The sequence below is a fragment of the Octopus bimaculoides genome, chromosome 5 (genome assembly GCF_001194135.2).
Source record: "Octopus bimaculoides isolate UCB-OBI-ISO-001 chromosome 5, ASM119413v2, whole genome shotgun sequence".
In the NCBI taxonomy this organism is placed as follows: Eukaryota; Metazoa; Mollusca; class Cephalopoda; order Octopoda; family Octopodidae; genus Octopus; species Octopus bimaculoides.
The window spans coordinates 127,005,737-127,031,365 of record NC_068985.1 but is presented as its reverse complement, the minus strand read 5'-3'; the positions used below and the strand labels follow the sequence as shown (position 1 = coordinate 127,031,365).

General features: G+C 36.2%; 2 protein-coding genes across 4 annotated transcripts in view; one reads left to right on the top strand and one right to left on the bottom strand.

Annotated features, from left to right (window-relative positions):
• Positions 1-6,037, top strand: part of LOC106871250 (ankyrin repeat domain-containing protein 16) — a 75,976-nt gene extending 69,939 nt beyond the window's left edge. For 2 of the 3 annotated variants that reach the window (XM_014917603.2, XM_052968002.1), the window contains exons 6-7: positions 432-510; positions 4,669-6,037. In XM_014917603.2, the coding sequence (XP_014773089.1) occupies positions 432-510; positions 4,669-4,763 (174 nt within the window). In that variant the 3' untranslated portion in view covers positions 4,764-6,037. Of the gene's footprint in view, positions 1-431; positions 511-4,668 lie in introns of those variants that run through there. The other variant, XR_008264163.1, reaches the window with a different exon arrangement.
• LOC106871249 (polynucleotide 5'-hydroxyl-kinase NOL9) overlaps positions 5,972-25,629 on the bottom strand; it is a 58,867-nt gene continuing 39,209 nt past the window's right edge. The window contains exons 4-13 of the mRNA XM_014917602.2: positions 22,549-22,633; positions 18,697-18,794; positions 16,007-16,040; positions 14,388-14,524; positions 12,600-12,757; positions 12,030-12,091; positions 10,718-10,940; positions 9,102-9,177; positions 8,661-8,794; positions 5,972-6,458 (exon numbers count right to left, since the gene is read on the bottom strand). Of these exons, the coding sequence (XP_014773088.1) occupies positions 6,363-6,458; positions 8,661-8,794; positions 9,102-9,177; positions 10,718-10,940; positions 12,030-12,091; positions 12,600-12,757; positions 14,388-14,524; positions 16,007-16,040; positions 18,697-18,794; positions 22,549-22,633 (1,103 nt within the window). The 3' untranslated portion in view covers positions 5,972-6,362. The remainder of the gene's footprint in view (positions 6,459-8,660; positions 8,795-9,101; positions 9,178-10,717; positions 10,941-12,029; positions 12,092-12,599; positions 12,758-14,387; positions 14,525-16,006; positions 16,041-18,696; positions 18,795-22,548; positions 22,634-25,629) is intronic.

The window sequence follows — 25,629 nt, the reverse complement described above, 5'->3', positions numbered from 1 at the left end:
ATATATATATATATATATACTGAACAGGATAAGCTACCCCTATTTTTCAGAAAAAAGTGTTGGCGGCCAGCTATGAGACTTGAACTCACACCTCTGTGATAGGTGAGTTCGAGTCCCATAGCTAGCCGCCAACACTTTTTTCTGCAAAATAGGGGTAGCTTATCCTGTTCAGGCATTATTAGCATTATCCTGCGTTTGAGAATTTAAAATATCGCTTCTTTAACTTTCTAAGACATCTCAACGGTTCTGAAAGCAAACCTGGACAAATACATATTATTAAGGTGTTGTTTTACAACCAAATGGCCTTCCTGTTGTTAACCCTTACCTGTTTTTGAAGGAAGGGATTTTTCTTTTGACTTTGATAGTGTAGTTTATTTTTTTTACTTTGATGGTGCAATTTGCTTATTTGTTTGTTTGTTTGTTTAACATAGGAAGGGCACCTGGAAGTTATCAAATACTTGATAGCACATGGAGCTGATAGAAATACCACTGATGATATGGGAAGGAAACGTAAGTTGAAATCACTTAATTCCATAGAGTAGTGGTAGTAGTAGGAGGAGGAGGACCTGTTGTTGTTGTTGTTTAACCCCAGCCCTGCCACCAGCTCAACCCTGATCAAGCTGATCTATTATTCCATTCATGGTATGCATGGATTCTAAAACTATAAGTGTGTCCTTATTTACATTATCTACATTTGACGGATATTTGTCCTCGTCGTGTTTGTTGTTAACACAACGTTTCGGCTGATGTACCTTCCAGCCTTCCTCAGGTGTCTTGGGGGAATTTCGAACCTGGGTTCTCATTCCTAAGCTATTTTTCGATGTTGGTGTTGTTATTATTATTATTATTATTACTATTATTCAGGTCACTGCCTGGAATCAAACTCGGAATCTTGGGGTTAGTAGCCCGCACTCTTAAACACTACGACATGCCCATAGGCAATGTAAATAATGTACAGAATTCCTTATGTTAAATATAGAACTGTATAAGTGTGTCCTGTCCTTATTTAAGTTGGAAATGCATGATTTGTGGAAAATTTGCTTGTTATTTTAGCAGCTCGTGACCACATAGAGACTTCTCTGTTAGCTTAAACTCCAAAATGTCTATTGGCTTGTGCAGTAAAGTGGAAAATGAGTTGAATTCACTGTGTAATTTCAGTTCATGGTCGTAGCCACCTAGATTGTTCATGCCCTTGAGAAAGATATAAACTCATTTTTTTCTGAAACCTTGAACATAGATGGGCACTGGTATAGCTGTATGGTTAAAAAGTCTCATTCACAGCTACATCATACTGGATTCAGTCCCACTATATAGAACATAGCTACAGGTTTTCCAACACCCACTTTATAGAACAATAGCTAGAGGTTTTCCAACACCCTGTGAGCAATGCATGGGAGATGGAAACCATATGGAGGCCCATCAAAGGCATTGTCTCTGCTTTTGAATGGTAAATTTAGTCCACTGCCCGGTTTAACCACCATCTGACTAATGAGTACCTTTGGCAGAGTCCACTCTGTTACAAGCATTTAAACCAGGCCACTTGTTTGAGAAAAAAACTTCCTCTCTTCTCACTAGTCTCAGAACCCTTACAAAAGAATAATAGTTGTAGGCCTTCCTTCGCTAAATCACGTGTAAAGAAAAAATGGGTGGGGAACTGAATAAATAAATATAAATATTTCATAAGCAAGAATTTACTCCAGATTCAGTCTAAAACAAGTAACATTCCCAGATTAACAGCTATACCTATTATTTCTTACTACTAAATGAGGCAAGATATGTAACATTGTGCTATCAAAATGTATGATAAAATGCTTGCAGCAAATTTGAACTTATGCAGTAGGAGCTCGTAGGTCAATACCTTATCCACATGACCACTGTATCTTTTCTCAAGCTATACAAGTTGACCTTGTTTTTTGTGGTTTCGGGGACTGAGCAGCTGAACTGATAACAAAACTTTGTGAGATCATATTCACTTTCTATCACTGCACTGAGCAAGTGGATTTATTGGATTTACTTGAATAGTCACAAGCAAACAGAAGAGACTCTTCAGTCTCCAAAACTTGCAAGGAATAACAACTGCATCTTCCTCAAATCATACTCTACATTCCTAAAATAAGAATGACATATTGCATTGTGTTGTTCTAAATTAATTATTGCCCCAATAAAGTTGACTCACTGTATTTGCTAGAAAAGGTAACCACATCTCTCTCAAATCATTCAATATACAAAATTGTCTCAGCTTAAGCCTTCAGTTCTTTAAGTCTCAAATCTACCCAATCAAGGTTGACCTGGAATTAGAGAACAGCTTGATTAATCAATTATTCAGTAGTTATTCCAGAATAATTATGCGATTGTTCCTGTAACTCCAAGAGAAATTTTGGTACCAGAATTAGAGGGAATATCTACATGGTTGCTTCACATACTGGAAATAGCAGCCAAATTTCCCTTAACATACATCCTACAATCTTTTAAATAGCAGAACATACTGGATAATTTAGAGTGAGATACGTTCATCATCTTTATCATTTTTATGTTGGTATGGTTTGGACTGCTGGAAGGATCTAATGTGTCTGGAGACCCCCATCTTATTTTATCAGTTTTGGCATGGTTTCTATGTCTAGATGCCCTTCCTAATGCCAATCACTTTAGACATGCACCCAGTACACTCAGTAAAAGTGACTGGTGTTAGGAAGGGTATCTAGTTAGAAACGTTGCCAAAACAGATGTCGGGCCATGATGTGGTTCTCCCACACTAAGTTTGAATAAAATATGCAATGGTGTGTGTGTGTATTTTGGATAACATTTTCTACTGGTCAGAAAAAAAGTTTTGATCCACTTGGAAAAAGAATTTTATGAAATACTTCCTACTCTAAAGTATATCCTTGTATTCAAGGATATGTCTCTATTTATTGAATTCATATTGTATTATTGTTTGGCTGGCACTGATCAAAAGCATTTCAGTTGTGATCATCCCAGCTTTTTGCAGATATAGTGGCTCTTGGACAATATTATTCACTATGATAGGGTGCAGTTTGAGGAGGCTTTAGCTACTACTCCTAGCACATCCTGTGACTATGTCAATGATCTCTGGGTGTTTTTTAGCCCCAAGCCAACTACAATTAAGCAAATTTATGAATAAAAGACAATCTAGCTGTGACTATCCTGGCTTTTTAAAGGTATCAAAGATTAAATAACCTAATGTGTTCTTTTCGTCATTCAAGATGGTAATGTGAAATTCGAGGTAGATTTAACTGCTATTCCTAATAAATCAATTAGCCATATATAAGCTTCTTCATATTTTTCTGATATGACAGAACCAGAACTGTAAATAATAAAAGGTTTAAATCAGTCCTCAAAGTAACAGAGCCACAAATGTCTGGACATATCCAACAAAAATCAGAGTTAAAAAGTCCTTAGCTGTGCCATTGCAGGCATTTCTGTTAGAATAAAAAGGGCCAGAGCAGACACTGCAAGGCATCCCATCCAACACTAACATTTCTGTAACTCACTGGAATTTTGGAACTTACAAGACTACAACATTTTTATAGGTTTAGCATAATTGCTAAACCTCCTATAAAAATCAGAATTTGTGGTCTTATGCTAAATTTAGAAGTTATTACACTGTATAACGCAATTTTTGTCCTTGGGTAGCAACTGTTATTTCCTGTTTTGCTTACCCTGAGAAAGTATGGAAAATGGCTTGTATTTCCTTCAAATGTTGCTTTTGTTACATTTATTCAAACCCCAAAGAATCCCTCTCAACACATGGCTATGATGCTCCCCAACAACTCCTCATGATCAGAGATGCACATATCGTCAGCCACCAAGGGACATGTTCAACAGGTTAAGGTCAAGCAACTGACAAGCAAATCTGTGGTACTGAGCGGAATATCTATTATAACGATCTTCCTGCTTCAGCAACTCAGCGTTGAATCTGTCTGAAATGTAGCAGAAAATAGGTCAGTTTGAAAATATTGCTGTCCAAGTCACAAAAACAAAGTTTGAAGGGAATTGTAGTAATTTCTTTTGATTGCTGGACAGAAGCAAATAGGAAATAACACTGACTGACCAAAGACACAAAAAAAAAATTAAAATGTTGTTACAGTGTTATTCACTGTTGTTATTTTCTGGTAAAATCATTAAAAGGCACTGGACAAAATGCCTTAGTCACCTTTCTTGACTGGTCAACTGGAAGTTTATTTTATTGATCTCAGAGGGATGAAAGACAAAACTGATCTCAGCAAGATTTGAACTCAGAATGTGAAGTGCTAGAAGAAATGCCTTAGTCACCTTTCTTCTGCTTATTACTTTCTGAGTTCAAATTCTGCCAAAGTCAACTTTACCTTTGACCCTTTCAGGGTTGATAAAATAAAATACCAGCCAAAAAATTGCTGACTTTGTGTCAAATTTTGAACTATTATTTTACAATTTGAGTGTCTGGATTGTTAAAGTGTCAAAAAAATAAAGCCATATAGTATTTCTTCTAGCACTTCACATTCTGAGTTCAAATCCTGCTGAGATCAGTTTTGTCTTTCATCCCTCTGAGGTCAGTAAAATAAAGTTCCAGTCGACCAGTCAAGTACTGGGGTTGATTTAGTAACCTAAACCTCTTTCCTCAAAACTGCTGATCTTTTACTTAAATCATTTTTTCTTTTTTTTTCTTTTCAGCTTTGGACATGGTTTCTGTTAACCATAAATGCTGTATGGATATACTTCAAAATAGAACTGCTGATGCTGCAGAGAATAGCAATAGTTTGGGCTGAAATTTTAAGTGTTGGTAATTTTTCCAGCTTGGAAAGTATTTAACTGCAGCAATTACAGATCCAGTCCCTGAAGGAAGAAAAACAATTATCAATGTTTGTGACATCTGTGAAATGTTTTAAAGTATTCACCTCCATTTTCCTTAACTCACTGTATTGTATTTACTTGGACTGGATTTTCACAGCTTGGATAGATAAGGAACTGTATGTTTAACATCCATTTTTCCATGCTTGCACGGGTTGGACTGGTATTTATTTGAGGCAATATTTTACAGTCTGGTGCTTTTCAACCTTTAGTTGTTTTTTGAGTAAGGGGATTTTTGAATTTTGCTAAATTTCAAAAGTGCAAACAGTCTCATGGGAATAAGCTGAACTGACAACACTCAGGCACACACAGAATAGGTTTCCATACTGTTTCCAGTCTACCACTTCTACTCATGCACACACACACACACATCAATGGCTTTAATCAGCTCTTTAGCAACCTCTAATGCATCTAATTCCTCAATCACAGGCAGGCATTCTGAGAACATTCACTTTTCCATGGTTACACGAGTCAGACAATATACTTGATACAGATAGATTTTCTATGAGCAGATGGTCTTCCTGTTGCTAACTCTCACTCATTTCCAAGTAAAGTAATAAAGGCAGCGGTATTTCATCTGTCTTTACATTCTGAGTTCAAATTCCGCCGAGGTTGACTTTGCCTTTCATCCTTTTGGGGTCGATAATTTAAGTAACAGTTGCATACTGGGGTCGATCTAATCAACTCCTCACCCCAAATTTTCAGGCCTTGTGCCTAGAGTAAAAAAGAATATTTCTTTTAGTCCTTGAAATATGAACAGCTCAAAAGTAGGACATGTTTTCACAGAAGATTCCAAGTAAATTACACCATTTTTATGTGAATACTGACTTTGTTTACAATCAGCACACAATCATTAATTGATGAGCTCTTTGAACACTTTAGCCCTTTAGCAGCTACATTGGCCATACCTCATCCAAACATTCTACTTGTTTTATGTTCAAATTGGCCAGATCTGGTCTCTCACATGTACCCTACAATGTCATTCTAAAAATAAACAATCACAAGATTAGGCATAATTCATTCAAAACAACATGAATAAACAAGCATTACATTTGACGAAGTAATCTGAATGCTAAAGGGTTAAGTAATTATATGTGATATATATGAAACAAAACAACTAGATATGTGTAGTTTGTCAATATGTGACATTTTTTAATACTTGACTGATTTACAAATAAAAGCTTGAATATTGTGGAATTGTTTTTTTATTTGTCATGTAACTCAAAAGACAGGAACAGATTGGAAAAAGAACTATCAGATGAAAGAAATGTTTTAATTTCATTGTTATGGATGAAAAAACAGTTCATTTGCATGTATGTGTGTGTGTGTGTGTGTGTGTGTGCGCGCGCATGTGATTGTGTATGTTTAAGTGTTTGTATAAGTGTATGAGAGGTGATGCTATCAAAATTGTTTGAATTTTAAACAATTACAGAAGATAAAAAATTTTTTTTAAATCCACAGATTCTCAGACAGTCATAAGGACCCTCACAAAAGATAATATGCAAAAAGAAAAAGCATCATTGATGTCTTGGCATAGTGGCTCGTCTTTTTAATGTTCTTGATCCTGTTGTCGTAGCTAAGGTTTTGTCAATGTAAAGTATATCTGGTATTTGCTGGAAAGAAAAAAAGGAGAAAGAAATGGAATCCTTAGTTTATTATTCTTCATAATACTGGAAAAAATATTCCCCACTTTAAATCTTACACTAGAAGCAATGTTCACTGTACGTTACTTCCAGTGTTAGTAGGGGTGCCACTGGATCTATCGGGCCCTCTCTCCAATACTCCACTCTTTTACTCCTCATTTTTATCACCCTAGCTCTCTTTCTCATTTTGATGCATAGGCAAGCATAGGGGTCTTCATCAGACCTGTATATATCCTATACATTCTACCCGTACACCTCCCTGCTTAGCAATTTGTTTCCAACGTCCATCATTCGTTCTCACCTTTTATCCACTCACTTGTAATCTCTCACTTTCTCACTGATATTGGTTTTAGTCTTCTCTACTGTTGGTACAGTGGAGGCGCAATGGCCCGGTGGTTAGGGCAGCGGACTGACGGTCATAGGATCGCGGTTTTGATTCCCAGACCAGGCATTGTGAGTGTTTATTGAGCGAAAACACCTAAAGCTCCACGAGGCTCCGGCAGGGGATGGTGGCGAACCCTGTTCTACTCTTTCACCACAACTTTCTCTCACTCTTACTTCCTGTTTCTGTTGTGCCTGTAATTCAAAGGGTCAGCCTTGTCACACTGTGTCACGCTGAATATCCCCGAGAACTACGTTAAGGGTACACGTGTCTGTGGAGTGCTCAGCCACTTGCACACTAATTTCACGAGTAGGCTGTTCTGTTGATCGGATCAACTGGAACCCTCGACGTCATAAGCGACGGAGTGCCAACAACAATAACTGTTGGTACATAAAATATGTATACAACACATGCTGCAAAGTGGTTGGTGTTAGAAAAGGCATCCAACCATAGAAACAAAGTCAAAAGGAAACTTATGAGAAAGATGTGGTGCCCTGAACCAACCGGCAGAGCAGTAATGACCCAGCCAATCCACTGCAGCATGCTAAGTAGACATAAAACAATGACAAGGACGAATCTCTGTCTGCCCTCTCAAATATATCAGACTGAAATCTTATTTGTTAATAATGAACAATCAGTTTGATGTACAATGTCAATTTACAGAAAAAACTAACTAAATGCACTTATATATGTGAAGGTTCTTACAACCATCAAACATGCAATCATGAAGTAGATCCCACTCTTTGCCCATCATGAGAACTGAAGCAAGCAGTGTTAGGTGTCACACTTAAGAGCACAGCACAATAATAGGAGTCAGATTTCAATTTAACAAGCAGTTTAGTATCCTAATTTCAGCCATTATATACATTGGTTTCAAATTTTGGCACAAACTCAACAACTTTGGGGGAGGGAGTAAGTCAATTACATTGACCCCAGTGCTCAGCTGGTACATATTTTATTGGCCCCGAAAGGATGAAAAGCAAAGTCAACCACAGTAAAATTTGAACTCAGAATGTGAAAATAGATGAAATGTCGCTAAGTATTTTGCCCTGCATGCTAACAATTTTGCCAGCTCACTGCCTCCAGCATTATATATATATATATATATATATATATACACACACATGTATATATATACACATATATATATATCTCATCATCATCATTGTTGTGCTTTAACATCTGCTTTCCATGCTGGCATGGGTTGGACAGTTTGACTGAGGGCTGGCAAGCCAGAACTATATATATATATATATATATATATATATAATATATATAGATAGATAGATACACACATACATATATATGCATGCACTGGTTGACTGGGTCTTTTAATACAGTGTCCCAACCCTTGTGTTCCTTTCTGAAGTTCAACATCCTGGGATTAGCTTTCACTATTTCTGCCTATGTCTTCCTTAGCCTTCCTCTTCCACTTATGTCTCACAGCACTTCTTTACCCAGCTGTCATCATACATACACATTACATGTTCATACCAACGCAGTTGTCTCTTTTATACACTATATCTTATTTCTTTTATAACCAGATTTTCTCTCAAATTCATCAGCTGTGCCTTGTCACCCATGCATATTGTCCACTACTTTTATGGAGCCTTTCAAACATTGGAAAGACTTTATTTTACTGGTGCTCTGACAGCTAACTACTATAGTACATCTACATACAAAGCCTGCCTTTATATACTGTCAACCTCTTACTGACCCCTATTTGAAAAAGAAAGTTAACAACCAAGGAGAAGAGAGAGAAAAGGTGAAAAAATACTGATGTGTCTTACTTGATCTTGTAGTTTTTCTAAAGGAAGGTTTATTGGCCCTCGCAGCAGTGTGTTCACCTGACTTATAGTTTTCAGAGTTACTGGACTTACAATATATATGGTTTGAGATTCAGCATCAATTCCTCGTACAAATCCTGCAACAAAAACATCTTTAACTTCTTAAAACAACAAATATTTATCAACATGTCACCAACAATTCTGTTGCGCACACTCAGAATCCTAGCCTAACGACTACTATATGTATAAGAACGTTAATTTTAAATTTTGCTCATAATTAAGAATATAAAAACTATATACAAGTATAATATAAAAGGAAAAAAAAGATTTGTTTATAGCTTATATTCATGTGGTTTTCTATAGATGAAATTTCAATCAAGTATTTTGCTAACAGCTCCAGATTTGTAAAGGTTAAAGCAATAAAATATTGCTTGTTTTTCTTACCAAATCCTAAACATCTACAGAGTGGCCTCTTGACAAATCCCAGAGGAAGATTTTCATCATTGTTGTATCGAAAAGCCTGCAATTGGGAATGGGAAAAAAATTGTTCAACTCTGGAAACAGTGGATTGCATAAAAAAAGGAAAAAGCAAAACATATATAAACCATCTACCATTATTCATATAATTTTACAGCTTCAAATACTGAATCTGAATGGTTTTCAAGTGATAGGCTCCAGATTTTAGAAGTTATGAGAGCAAAGTCAAAGTTTTATTTTTTTATATATTTTAGTCAACCTAGTTGGAAAATAGTCACTACTGCTAATTTGGTTTATGCAGCCTTCTGAGTTAGAGAACACATCTGGTTACTGATTGCACAGAAGTAGATTCCCATATTATATTCTCAGATTATAACAGTAGAATTAATTCAGATTCAGGTTGTTTTTTTTATTACTTAGAATTAATTCCTATGCTTTATTATATGATTATCAGCTAGATACTTAGCTGAGACAGGAAGGTGTCATCTTCAATGACTGCATAACAGAATCATTGTAAACTGCTATAAGGTCTTCAAACTGAAGACCCAGTTCAAATGCTTGCAACAAAGACATCCAAGGACCAAGTGGTGGTGGTAAACCAAGCAACAGATTCAGTTTAGCAACCAGTACTAAGAAATATTTAGAGTGTGAGGTGTTGATAGGATAGCAGTTGAGCAATCAGTGATTCACATCCTACCACAGGTATTGCATAATGTCCAAGGCCAAAATACCTTGTACTCAAATGGTCTAGTCCTCCTAATTGTGAATAGGTATCATTAAAGTTGGAACAACTCTCTGCTGTAAGTTATAACGGCACAGCAAAATCCATGAGCATTTTGTTAACTTGTAGTGCTAATTCCTACTCCACTAATGGAGTAGGGCATGAAAAAGTATGGTTATCCTTCAGATTACATAAAGATGGAGAATCCAGTGATACACTTAACACTCAAACAGAAAGGTTCTAAAAAAAAACTTATCCTGAAACTAGCACTACAAATATTCAGTAAGATTTTAATGTAAGCAGTTTACAGAGATATACATATGAAGTAGATATTTATACAATCAAGCAGAATCTAGGCCCTCTACAGAGTAAGATCTCAGAACTTGCACTGCAACAGGAAATGCTGATTAGAGCAGAAGTAGTGAAGTCCTTCATCTACAAATGCCAAGCACAAAGTGCATCACAACTCACCAGAACCAACTCTTTAGGATTTAAACCAGCCATATCTGGCCCACATATTCTACTTGTTTTATGTTCAAAGTGGCCATATTTGGCCTCTTACCCCTTTCTTACAATGTCATTCCAAAAATAAACAATCACATCAACATTTCAAAACTATGACTTAATGCATGATTAATTGAAAACAATGTGAATGAACAAGCATTACATTTGACAGAGGAATCTGAATGCGAAAGGCTTAAAAACAAGCAAATTTCAAAAGAATACATTCATTTTGTGCAACTAACTTACAAAATAAATGAAAATATTAACATAAGTGATTTTGTGCTTTTAAATATTTAAAAAGGTTCTTCCAAGACATTAATTGCAAAGAACAAAAGATTTACTAAAATTAACTGCTTACTGTATTTAAATTAGCCACACATAAGGCTATCACAGATGCATTGATGGCATACATTATCTGGGAGAAAGGTACAACTTCATGACAAACTTGAATAGCTATTAAATTCCACTTGATTTTGTAGGGAATACAACTGTTTAGACCCATATTGGGGGACCAGTTTCGACCTAGATACACCAAAGTTGCCAAAGTGCGCAGTTCTGCATTGCTCAATTTCGATAATTTACTGCAAATATCAAACACATTTATTACATTATTCATCATTATAAAATATTTTTATTTTTATAAATCATAATTTTTTTAAAGGCAAAAATGTGAAGTCTATGGTGTCAACCCTAATATATTAACTCTGGGATGAGCTAACAAAGAGGAAAGAAGAAATGCAAAACAAACTCCTGCAGAATTTTACCTCAGAATGAAGGACAAATACATAACTACAACAAGGCATTTGTCCTTCATTCTTCCATTTCTGTCTTACTTACTACAATTACACTGATAATGAGTAAATACAACAATCATTCGATGGTAATGATAATGTTTTTATAAAACTTATTTTTCTGTTAAAAAGACGAAGTACATATTCATTGATTTCATTGACATTACTGGTAAAGAGTGTGGCTGAGTTGAACCAAAAGGCTCGAAACTGGCCGGTCCTGCGATCCTGTCAGCTGCTGGGTGGGGGGGAAGGACCGGATAGTAGGGGTTCACTCCCCCTACTAGTGATATATTGTATATAAAAGGTGCAGGGCTTGCACCAAAAACCAGTTGGTAGAGAATCCGCTGGGGTTAAGCTAGTAATAACATTCATCTGCCACTTTGATGTGGCTACTCACTTTACTAATTATACATTTGTTAATTACATATTAAATATTAATACACAGTGAGTGACAGAAGGTTAAGTTACTGAACTACTGACTACAGGCATTATAGTCAGTAGATAGTCAGTAGATAGCGGACAGTAGATAGTCAGTAGATAGTCAGTAGATAGTCAGTAGATAGTCAGTAGATAGTCAGTAGATAGTCAGTAGATAGTCAGTAGATAGTCAGTAGATAGTCAGTAGATAGTCATTGATCTGTGAGCAAGGCAAGTGACTCTGTTTGCATCAAGCATAGTTATATACCTTACTTAGGTGATTAAAAATGGTTGACATCAGAAAGGACACCGCACTGTAAAACACCATCTCAAAAAGTCCTGTCCAACCCATGCCAGCATAGAGAAATAGACATAAAAATATACATTCACAAAATGTTTTTGTCAAAGTTGATAATTGCATTGAACATTAAAAATAAAGAAGGAAAAAAATCTATCACCCACCTCATCCCTGAATTCACTGGAGAAGGGAGGACTTCCAATGCCCAGTTACAATGAGTAGAGTTCTGAAAAATAAGTCAAGATAAATGAAAGGAAAGAGGAAATTTAGAGCAACACAAGCACAGTTGTATATATATCCCCCCCCTCTCTCTCTCTATATATATATATATGTATGTATGTATGTATATATATAAAAACTGGAAGAAGCCTGTTGTATAATATCTATGTATGTGTCTGTGTAAGTGAGTTCATATTTAACCTCATGTTCACTAGTGTGTAAACAGTATCTTCCTGGCAGTGTCATCTGCTTGCAGTCTGCCATGAAAGCATGCCTGTGCTTCTTAACGTGCTGCATGATCTTTGTAAACAAAAGGCCTGTTCAACTGGGGCTGTTTGTTGCTTGATAATGACTGGAAGATTATTACTTCACTTGGAAAACAAGGGTTGTCAACAAGAGCATCCAGATATAAAACTATCCCAAAATACTCTTGCCTGCCCCAAGCAAACATGGAAAAGTAGAAGTTTGATGATGATGATGAGAAATGCAGTTATTCTCCTCCTTTTGTTACTTACAAGTTCATTTTTCTCTCCAGGAAAATTCCATGGGTTCTGACCAACAACAGAAGGCTGCAGTTCTTCAGGTTCTAATTTTATTTTTGGTGTATAAAGGTAAACAACCTGGTCTGGGGTGATTAAATTAAGTATGCCATCAAGCATCTGTTTCCCAGGTCCTGTAAAATAAAACCAAAGGATATCAACATCAATATGTAAAAGGAAACAAAGACCACATTAGCTGTGAGGTTAATGTGCTGGGCTACTAATCATGAGGTCATAATTTCTAACCTGTGCCCCTGTTTACCTGAGCAATTTTATCTGACAGGCAAAAGGTAATAAAGATTCAAACGGTAAGTGTAGGAATGATAAAAAGTAATAAAAGAAAAACAACTGCTCCAAAATAAAATGCAAAATCTCCCAGCATTCACACCAATGTGGAAATGTAGATGTAAATAATTTATATCAATAACAACATAGTCTCCTTCAATAGCACAAAAGCATAATCACTACACATATATCAAAGAGAAAGTCAGACATAATTTACTCCGATCATATAATGTCACTATAAATGCTAGTTTTTACCATTTCAGCTCTCATGACCACCTCACATGTATAGCATTATCAAAACTACATCACAAAGATTGGCCTCTTTTTTTTTTTTTTTTAGGATTAAAATATACTTCAGCTTTGATCAGTTGCTAACCCTTAAAAAGTTTCAAGTTAGACTTAAAGTGAGACATTTCCAAACTTCTAAATTTGCTAATATGTTTAGTCAACTAAAAAGCCCATTGAATGAAACTGTGGTTTGATAGTTTGCTGTTCTTGAGAAAACAAGCTAAGTTAAAATCGTGGTTGTCCTTGCAAACAAGCATGTCTCCTACATCCCACTTCAGCTGAGCGATCCTAATTTTGCAGGCTTGTGGTACTGGTGGTGCTACATGAAAGCACCCAGTATACTGTAAAGTAGGTGGCATTAGGAAGGGCATCCAGCTATGGAAACCATGCCAAAACAGATATGAAACCCGAGCAGCTCTTCAGCTGACCAGCTTCTGTCAGACTGTCCAACCTATGCCAGCAAGGAAACAGATGTTAAATGAGATGATAATATAACTTGCTTTAATCACTGAACTGCGACCATACTGGAGCATTACCTTGAAGTGTTTAGCTGAAAAAAAAAGTTTACCCCAATACTTGTCTTTTTATGTTCGGTACTTATTCTATTGGTCACTTTTGCCATGCCACTAAGCTACAGGGTTGTCAAACAGCGTGAAGAAGAAACCCACACACAAGATAGGGTTCTTTCAGTTTTAACCTACCAAATTCACTCACATGACTTTTTGTTAGCCTAGGGCTATCGTAAAAGACACTTGTTCAATGTGCAATGCAGTAGAACTGAACCCAGAAAAAAAAATGTGACCAGCAAGCAAATTTCTTACCACACAGCCATTCCTACACCTCACAGATCTTTCAATGGCTTATGCCAGAAATCTGGCACTAGCATGTGTTACTCCATCTACCAGCACTCATTAGGAGCGTTTTTTTTGAAAATTTTGTGCCAGAAAAATGCAGAAAACTTGTGAATGAGCTGTGTTGTCCACTGCAACTGCCTTAAATAATGTGAGATTAGCAGAGAACGTTTATTGAAACTATTAGTATATGCAATGGTTTTGTGCCGTGAAGATGAGTAGGTGTACATGTGTATAGGGATTACATGGACATATATGAAAAGAATGAAAAAAAAAACATTAAAAAATTTGAATTAGAAATAACACACAAATCAGTAGAAAAATAGAAAAAAAAACCAACCTTTAATCCAGCCCATTGTGTTAATGACCAAAGGTAATTGTGGAGATAATCTCAGGTAGAAATGAATAACATTGCGAATACAGATCATGTAATGGTTAGCACTGGATTCAGGTGTGATATCACCAACAAAAATATTACTGGAAATCAAAGAAAAAAATGAACAGTAACATTCATGGTTATGGTAATTATTATCGTTGTTGTTTTTGCCTAGGTAGCTGAGTCCCATAACATATAAAGCTGCAGGAGCAAACCATATAAGATTTTGTCTACATATATATATCAGAAGAACAAGACTAACATCAGCAATTTAAGTGGAAGGAATCTCCAGTAGGAGAGGAGGATGCAGGAAAAAATATAGGTTTGAGCTCAAAGGTGCTGGACCTCAGAGAAAAGGTGACAAAAGGACTGCAACAACAAGTGGCAAGATATTGTACTGGAACAAACCCTTGCAATGTTTGCATTGAGAATGAATTATATAAAAATATGCTAATAACAGAATGTCTAAGTAAAAAAAGCCTGGCACTGACCGCTCCTTGTCCAATTTGTAAGTATGGAAGAAAGCTGAACACAGCACTGTAAAGTTATCAAAACACTTGTCGGTTTTTGTAATGCTGTCACTATTTATTCTGGTAAAATACACTCTACTGTAACATAGCTTGTAGCATGCAAGGTGAACTGCATAATGAATTGGGCCACTGTGAACTTACTGCAGAAACAGCATACAACAAAGTGAACAAAAGAATTGAGTCAGTGAAAGAGAAGTGCCTTGACATGGTCACAGACTATCAACCACTCATTCTTTTGATTGCTGGTCTGAAACCTTACCAATCTCAGTCATCTGTGACTTACGTTGTTTATATCTATTTTTTATTAAACAATACATATCTCAAATTACCGTAAATCCTCGAGTATAATCCGCATTTTTACCCCAAAATCCCTAGTGCGTACTATATACAAGGTTAAAAATGAAAAATATTTTCTAAGCAATGTCCGAGTCTCTATTTGCTGTCCAGCAATGTTTATTCAGATGCATTTTGTGACGTCGGACTTGCAACTGATAGTGATAAATATGTAAAAGCAATTTACTTAATATTTATTTTTCACTGACGTTATTACTGTTATTTCTTTATTTTCTGCAAACAAAGTGCACAAAAAAGCTAAACGTTTGCATTATGTTATATATACAATAACAGTCATGGGCGTTACCGTATATATGTTTACAAACCAAGGACGTTATATAGATCTCCTTAACTCAAGTTAGAGAAGGGGTGCGTATTATACACAAGGTTTAGGTTTTTTAGAGGTACAGCCCCCTAAAAATCTCCTGCGTATTATACTCAAAAGTGGACTATACTCGAGGATTTATGGTTGTCATTCAACCACCACAACATGGCAGCCAAACTCTTCCCCACCAAAAAAAAAAAAAAAACTCAATACTATCTATAAAATGAATGTCCCACATTAAACATTGGATGCAATAGCTGAAAAAGCGCCATTTGAATGAATTGCTTAATCAGCTACCTCTTTAAGCTTTACTCAAATAGAGTTGACCACAGTTACTCAACAATAAAAATAACAAATACACACACAAGAGCAACCATACTGCACTGTATACTTACTAAATGGGTTCTTTTTGGTGACAGAATGGTGGGCCTGAAAAACAAAATATATCATGTCATCTCAGTTTTACAAATATATAGAAAGTGATGAAATAAATTTCACGATATAGAAGGAGGAGTAAAATAAGTTTATTTAGTATGTTACCTTAACGAAATACTTAAAAATTCAAAATGCTGTATTAATAGTAGACAATGCCAAACTCTTATAAGAATGCTTAAAGATCCTATTAGAGGCTATTGATTTACTGTGGTTTTTTTGACTGTTTCAAAGGATCTAACCCTTTAGCATGCAGATTGCTCTGTCAAGTGTAATGTTTATTTATTCACATTATAAATTAAGTAGCAGTGAAATACTGAGGTTGACTTAATGAGCTAGTCCCCAAACCCATGCTAGCATGGAAAGCAGACGTTAAACGACGACGACGATGTAAACACAGTTTTGTCTTCCATGCCATATGTTTAGAGAAAAAACTTAAGATCCCGACACTCAATCCAACTCTCCCTCTCTTTCGTGCTCATTTATTATTGTCATTTATCTAATTTTGTCACAGTTTGGCTGACCAAAAGCTAACTGTTAGTTATAGCTCTAGTTAGGAATGCAAATGACCAATTCTATTATCATTACTATTCTTTCACACTGGCAGCCTGAATTTCTGCTGCTTTGCAGTGCCCAATTCTATCTCATTATTTAAATTACTATTCTTTCACACCAGCAGCGGCAATGTTAAACCCATTCGTTCAATTATCTTACCTTAAATTCCAAAATTTTGTCTCCTCGCGTTCTGTCTTTGACCAGCCTAACTTTGGTCGCTCTCTCTCTCTCTTCTGTTTCATTAACCACTTGCTTCTCCCAACACTTTACCTATGTCCCCACCCCATCCTATATAAACTAGCTCCTTCAGATTCCCCTACCTCATATATTAATACCTCGCCACACAGAATAGAAATCAGAAGATGTTAAGATAAGCAGCTTTGTTTTCCAACCATGCACACATCTAAAACCTCTTTTTCAGCGCAAATTATAATTACTTTATTATTTCATTTCATTATCTATCTATGTAAACACAGTCTCGTCTTCTATGCTGTATGTTTAGAGAAAAGACTTAAGATCCCTACTCTCCCTCTTTCTCCATTCTCCTTCTCTTTCACATTCATTTATTATTGTCTATCTGGGAAGATAATTTTTGAGCATAGCAAATACTCATGGGTAATAAGCACTGAAAATGTGCAGAAAATAGCTTCCGTCACATCCCAGGGGGAAAAACTAAAAGTTGTTGATAGCTTCTGTTACCTAGGAGACTAAGTCAGTAGCAGGGGTGGTTGCTCTGAGTGTAACTGCTAGAATAAGAATAACCTGGGCAAAGTTCAGAGAACTCCTACCTCTTCTGGTGACAAAGGCCTCTCACTCAGTGTAAAAGATAGACTGTATGATGCATGTGCATGAACAGTCATGCTACATGGCAGTGAAACATGGGCTGTGACTGCTGAGAACATGTGTAAGCTTGCAAGAAACGAAGCTAGTATGCTCTGTTGGATGTGTAATGCCAGTGTGCATACACAACAGAGTGTAAGTGCCCTGAGAGAAAAGTTGGATATAAGAAGCATCAGATGTGGTGTACAGGAGAGACGATTGCGCTAGTATGGTCACTTGGCGAGAATGGATGAGGATAGCTGTGTGAAAAAGTACCACAGCCTTGCAGTTGAGGGTACCTGTGGAAGAGGTAGACCCAGGAAGACCTGGGATGAGGTGGTGAAGCACGACCTTCAAACGTTGGGCCTCACGGAGGCGATAAGTGACTGAGACCTTTGGAGATATGCTGTGCTTGAGAAGACCCAGCAAGCTAAGTGAAACCGTAACCGTAGCGTATGCCAGTGCAGCATAATCAGCCCATTTAAGAATACCCTTCAACCATTGGACAATAAACTGCACTAGCGAAGACCTGTTGAGTCAAGTGAAGCGATTGTCATGGCCGATGCCAGTACTGCCTGATTGGCACCCATGCTAGCGGCACATAAAAAGCACCATTCGAGCATGGCCATTGCCAGTGCCACCTGATTGGATCCTGTGACGATGGCACGTAAAAAGCACTATTCAAGCGTGGTCGATGCCAGTACCACCTGATTGGCCTCCATGCTGGTGGCACGTAAAAAAGCATGCACTACACTCTTGGAGTGGTTGGTGTTAGGAAGGGCATCCAGCTGTAGAAACTTTGCCAGAATGGATTGAAGCCTGATGCAGCCTTCTGGCTTGCCAGCCCTCAGTCAAACAATCCAACCCATGCCTCAAAACCTGAGGTGAATCATTTATAAAACAGTTATTTCCATCCAGTAAAAGAGAGCTTTTAAACTACCAAAGGCTGTGAATACCTGGCCTGACACTCAACTATGAAACAAAACTGGAACTTGCCCATTTTTTTTTCTGTTTAGTCAAACAAAGTAAGCAAAGTGAAGGGGACAATCCAATGACTGCAATAAAGTTTGAACTTATGAGCATGTGGTTGATAATCTAGCTTTCACTTTGCAAAATAAAATACCATTTCTATTCAGTCTTATCAGTCAAGTGGCAACAGGCAAACAGTGGAAATGTTCTCTAACTGAAGGATACAAAAATATATATACACCAATAATTTGGTTTGGAATTATGAAACATTTCAATACAATTAGAAATATTTTTTATACACATAGCTTACCTAGAACATAATCTTTCACCAAACTCAAGGATACACAGCCTGGTGGTGTGAATTCTGTTTGACCAAGATCACAGTCAAGAAAATAGACACTTTTCTTTCTGGAATAAATAAATAAATAATGGTTTCTAATTTAGACATAAGGCAAGCAATTTTAAAGGAGAGGGATTAATTGATTACATCTATTTAACACACACTTTATTTCATGAAACTCAGACTTTATTTCATTGAACTCAAAAAGATGAAATGTAAAGTTGACCCTGGAAGGTTTTCAACTTAGAACAAAGAATTGGGACAAATACTATAAATACCACAAGGCATTTTTTCCCCCCTTCTGACACTAACAATTTAAACAGCTAACTGTCTTAAATAATTATTTCTAAGTGAGGCACAAACCAGCAATTTTGGGGTAGGTGGTTCACTGATTACATCAACAACCAGTACTTCACTGGTACTTTATTTTATAGACCTTGGAGGGATGTAAGACAAAGTTGATCTTGGTAGGATTTAACTCTTTAGAATTTAAACTGGTCATATTCAGCCCAAAGATTCTACCTGTTTTATGTTCAAACCAGTCAGATCTCATCTCTTACATCTATGCTACAATGTATTTCTAAAAATAAACAATCACATCATCGAAATCCCAAAGCTATTAGATAATACTTGATTAATTCAAAACAGTGCAAGTAGATCAGCATTACATTTGACAGAGTAATCTTAATGATAAAGAGTTAAACTCAAAACAAAGAGCCAAAACAAATACACCCAAAGCAATTTTTCTGGTTCTCAAATGACTCTTCCAATATTCAACAACAGCAGCATCAACAGTAACAGCAACATTTTGAATTTTGACAGAAGACAAAGCAATTCTTTAGGGAAGAAGGTTAGCTAATTACATCAACCCAGTCCCTGACTAGTGCTTTATTATATCAAACCCATAAAAATGAAAGACAAAATTGATCTTGGTGGGATTTGAACTCAGAATGTAAAGACCAGGAAGAAATGTCATGAAGCATTTTGTCCAATGGACCAATAATTCTGAGAGCTCAGTGTCTTACAATAATCATTTCTAATACACAAGAATACAAATTTGTAAGGTAATGATTCAGCCAATTGAAGCAATGCAAAATTTCGTCCACTCTATACACTAAGATTTAGCACTTGAAAGAACTTTCTTGCAGTGCTTCCCTAGAATAATGAAGAAAGATGTTTATTTTCTGAAAAGTTGTTTTGACAATAAAGATGGGAAAAGTAATTTCTATGAGCAATAGTAGATGCAAAGCAAGAGAAAATCAGAGAAAGTAATGTGGTTTTAACTGAGTTATTTCTGATGAAGAATGAAAGAATTCATACCCATCTAAATCCAAAATAAACTACAGAGGCTTTATGTTATATCAGCAAAAAGAGAAAAGAAATTATCCGAAAGAGAATCTCGGAGAAAATCGCAAAAAGAATCTCAATTATCATGTTAATAAATATAAGTTACAAAGAATTAGAGGACAGTGCTAGAAGAAATTAGCAGATATATTCAGAGAAATATGAGATCAGTGTATCAAGTGGTACATGGGAAAGATAAAGCAAATAATAGAATCAGACATGAGGCAAAGATCAACAAGGAAAGGATCACGGTTCTCAGGATCTGGATAACAAGTAGGGAAGTTGACAGAGAAAGAGAGTGAGAGATGAAAACATGGTTTCCAGGCAGAATTTGCGTTTTAGAAAATAAGTCAGTTAACATTATGAGCAATGAAATAACTAGTCTCTACAATATTTTTTGAAGGACAAGAAGAAAGGACATGGTCATTTCCATCAGATACAGCATCAATGAGAGAACAGTTTTGAGGGGATGAAGAGTGATAAAAGAAGAAAAGACGCACGGTAGAATGTGGGAGGGCCAAATAGGAACACAAGAAGGAATGGTCAGAATATTCAAAAGCAACTGGAAGATTATTGCAGACATCAAAGCCACCGGATTCAACGAGGCCTTTTCGATGAGAAGGGAGATAACTGCTTCCAAGCAAATTCAAACGAGAAATATCATGTCTCTTAAGATGTCAAGACTTTGTAGTCGGAAAAATTGAACAAAATATGAGTTACAACAAAGACCTACCTCACTTATTACTCAAAGACCAAATCAGAAGTTTAAGAGATGAATTTAGATTTCTTTCTCTATAAGTAAGTGAAACCATTTCATAAATAGTAAAATCAAAAAGAAATACTTCTAGTTGAAAGCTAAAGATCTAATGTAGCAAATGGCTCTTCATGTGACCCCAGGAAAGCACATCAGATATACATGCTAAGACTCCTTCCATGCACATATCACTATAAATATCCTGATATATAGCTAATGACTGAACAGCCTTTCTGGGTACTGCATTGGAGTTCAGGTTTCTAATGACGAGACGGCCTCAGAACAAAAGACACTGAGATTAGATGAGAATGTTCAACAAGAGAGATAACATAGAAGCAAATTCTGACAACAGAGTAAGAAACTAAAAGTTATATTACATGACCCTCTAAATCTTCACACACAGTATTCATAATATAAACACATAATGGGAGAGAAGAGAAATTTCATCCAGTTAGAGCTGGTCTTCAACCCTTTAGCATTCAGATTACTTTGTCAAACACAAAGCTTATTATTTAGTGTTTTGAATTAATTATGCATTATCTCATAGCATCAAGATTTTGATGATGCAGTTGTTTTACTTTTAGAATGGCATTGATGGGTAGGTCTGAGAGACTGAATCTGGTCAGTTTGAACATAAAACAGGTGGAATATTTGGGCCAGATATAGCTGGTTTGAAATGTTAAAGGGTTAGAGTCAATAGTTAGATTAGACACCTCTCAAATTTAATCCTTTCATGAATCACAAGAGATCATAGGCTCTAGTAGCTGAAATTGAGAGCCAAATCTCCATGAACTAAATAATGTCTATCATGGGTAACTGTTCCAGAAAATAATTTGCTACATCTCAATGAGAGTTAGATGAACTCATATTATACAGAATAAAATGTCTTATCCAGAAATACAATGAAATATCTATAGCATATTTAAACTCACAACCCGAACAAACCCTTTTATTCTTTTACTTGTTACGCTCATTCATGTAAAACCACTCATTCTTTTAGGTTTTCGGCATTTATTCTATTGGTCTTTTTCTTGCCAAAGCACTAAGTTACAGTGAAGTAAACAAACCAGCATTGGCCATCACAAGGTGGAGTACAGAACAAATATAAAGACAAAACTGCACACACGCGCGCACACACACATACTCATTTACACACACGCACACACACACATACTCATTTACACACACAATAGGGTTCCATAGTTTGTCAAGCACATTTACTCACAAGGCATTCATTGGTTTGGAGGTCATAGCAGATCACACTTACCCCCAAAATGCAGCACAGTGGGACTTAATACAAAGCCATGTGATTACAAAGAAAACTTCTTAACTACAGTCATGCCCACATTAGTAAGTTAATTCAGTACCTTATGTATTTCACCTATATTTCTCCATGAAAAAAAAAATCTAGAGAATTACATTCAAAGAAACACTAACCACACATATCCTGGCCAACAATATAGTTGCATTTTTTCTATATCAACTCAAAGGTCATTAAAACAGATAATTTTCCTTTTGACATTTAAAAATACTCATCATACTATGTTTTTTTCTCAATCACATTTTGTCAATTCCTTCCTCCTTAGAAATGCAAACTCTGTAATCATATCTGACCATTAATTCTACTAAATCCATCTTTAATTCTACTAAATCCATCTTAATTGCAGTTTTTTTGTATAATTCACAAAAATAAAAATAAACAAACAAAAGACACCTTTACTTACATATTAAGGCAGATATTTAACAATCTTCGGCAAAATGTAGATTTTCCTGTATTTGTTGATCCACACAACAAAATTCTTGGATTCTCTGAAAATTAAGTTAAAAATGAACTCCATAAATTAGAAAGTCAAACATTTCATATTCAAAAAATATTGTAAGAGAAATTATTATCAAAATATTACTATTAACCCTTTAGCATTCAAACTGGCCATATCTGGCAAAATATTCTATTTGCTTTATGTTCACACTGGCCAAATACAATGTCATTCTAAAAGTAAGCAATCACATAATCAAAATCTCAAAGCTACAAAATAATGCATGATTAACTCAAAACAATATGAAGATTTAAGCATTGCATTTGACAAACTAAACTGAACTGGATGCGAAAGGTTAAGGACTGTGAGCGCAACACTCTAACCATTGGGTTAAAAGCCTTGTGGTTAGGGTTGCACTCAGGATTGTAAGATAATGCTTTTCTTTCTTACATGACGCAGTGTGTTGTTTTTTTCGCTTGAGTATACTCAGCTGTAAATGAGTTCCAACAATAGCTGAGAGTACAGTTCTATATTTAAGAGATGAAGAATTATGTACATTATTGACATTTGAAGGATATTTGTCCTCATCTTGTTTGTTGTTAACACAGCGTTTCGGCTGATATACCCTCCAGCCTTTTTTCGAAGCAAAGTGAGAGTTATAGATTACCTGGACCAGAGAAAGTTGTGACAAAAAGTAAAAATTATCATTGTCTTCATAATTAGTATAAATTACTCAGAAAGCAAAAGGCAGTATCTACAAACTTTGCAAGCCCTTTCAGATGGATAAAATTGGTGCAACCAAATACCCAACATTAACTGTTTAGCATTTAAACTGGCCATATCCGGCCCAAATATGCTACCTATTTTATGTTGGAACTGGCCAGATCTGGCTTCTCACACTTTATTTCTACAATGTCATTCTAAAATATACAATCACAAATCAAAATTTTGAAGCTATGAGATAATGTATGATTAATTCAAAACAGTGTGAATTAATAAGCATTATATTTGATAAAGTAATCTAAATGCTAAAGGATTAACATTTGCAGAGAAAAAAAAAAGGGGTATCAAGGAAAGCAGGAGTTTAGTGATAATGCTTGCAACAGAGTGAATTCAGAGAACAGCAAACAAGGACCAGGTGGTGGTGTTAAAGAAGGAAAACTGAGCATCACAGAACATAAAATTGAAACCACATTGTATACATTGTTTTACATGTTTGTTGGCACTCCGTTGCTTACGACGTCGAGGGTTCCAGTTGATTCGATCAACGGAACAGCCAGCTCGTGAAATTAACGTGCAAGTGGCTGAGCACTCCACAGACACGTGTACCCTTAACGTAGTTCTCGGGGAGATTCAGCGTGACACAGAGTGTGACAAGGCTGACCCCTTTGAATTACAGGTACAACAGAAACAGGAAGAGTGAGAGAATGTTGTGGTGAAAGAGTACAGCAGGGTTCGCCCCCATCCCCTAACAGAGCCTTGTGGAACTTTGGGTGTTTTCGCTCAATAAACACTCACAACGCCTGGTCTGGGAATTGAAACCGCGATCCTATGACCGCGAGTCTGCTGCCCTAACCACTGTTTTACATGAGATTAATGTTAATCTACAGCACAGGCACTAAATGCAATTAATATAAAATAAGCAATTAACAAATACAAATTTCTCTTTACATTGGTTGTTGTTGTTATTTAGGGTTAGGGTTAGGGTTGATTGAGCAGACCTATGATCAAATGTCTTGCAATCCTGATCATCCTGTCTTTTGCGTATCAGGGACTACATTGTCCCGTGTAAACTTCTTTGCATAAACTTGTAGGATGTGATGAGTGAAATTTGACTGAGGTTTCTAGTAGGCAGAGTAACCACACAGAAGCTCCTTCATTAGCTCATCTCACATAGGTCTTTGGGCATTGTTTCAAGCAGAGCAGCAGAATATGGGTTTCCAATTCCCTTTAGTCAAATTATATACAACTCAATACATTATGACCCTAAATGGTACTCATAGCTCAACCATGAAAACTAATGCAAGCACTTAACTAGGGATGAAATATGCTGGATCTAGCAAAACAGGAACCTTCACATTCAAGTCAATCCGTTTTAAACAAATTCAGCAGAGCAGAGAAGATAGGAAGGGTCAATACTGAGCTTGGGATTTCTAAAAATAAGGTAATGAGCAACGAATGTCTCCCATGATTAGATTTCAGTTTATTGCAGGGATGTTTTCCATTTTAAAAAATACCAAACAGCAATCAGAGAATGTAATAATCTCCTCATTCGCTGAGAGGCTTTTTAAGGATGTTAAGTGTTTCGCTTTAGATTCAGTGTTAAGTAGTTATTGTTATTTAGCCTCAGATAAGGTCTAATTGAAAGGTGCAGGCACAGCTGTGTTCCCTGCATGGAAAGTAGACATTATATGATGATGTGTTGTTGATGAGTTCAGGTCAGGATTGAACTCATGACCTAGAAACATATAACCCAATACCTCATCCACTTGTCGGTCCTAATGCACTGTTACTATAACTATTATAATTACTGTAACTATATCTGTGTAAAGGCACTCATGCTCATTTGCCAGTGTAATTGTGCTACACACACACACAAACATTGTAATATAGTTGATATGCATTAATTGTTAGTTTATCTCTGTATACAATCCTCTTTTTGTAGAAGTTATATAAAATAACTGCATAATAATTTGTTCTCATGACTACACAAAAAAGGAAAGCCAAAACAGAAACTGACCAATACTATTCATCAACAACAATATAAAATAAAATCTGGGATATATTTTGGAAGAACGTATTTTATTTTCAAGTCTTAATTGAGGAAGCTAAGTGTTCTAGTGTTTTGTTGTTATCAAATTCATTTCATTGAACAGAAATTAACTGAACATTTTTTAATCGTGGTTGTTTAACGTCCGCTTTCCATGCTGGCATGGGTTGGACGATTTGACTGAGGACTGGTGAAACCAGATGGCTACACCAGGCTCCAATCTGATTTGGCAGAGTTTCTACAGCTGGATGCCCCTCCTAACGCCAACCACTAAGAGA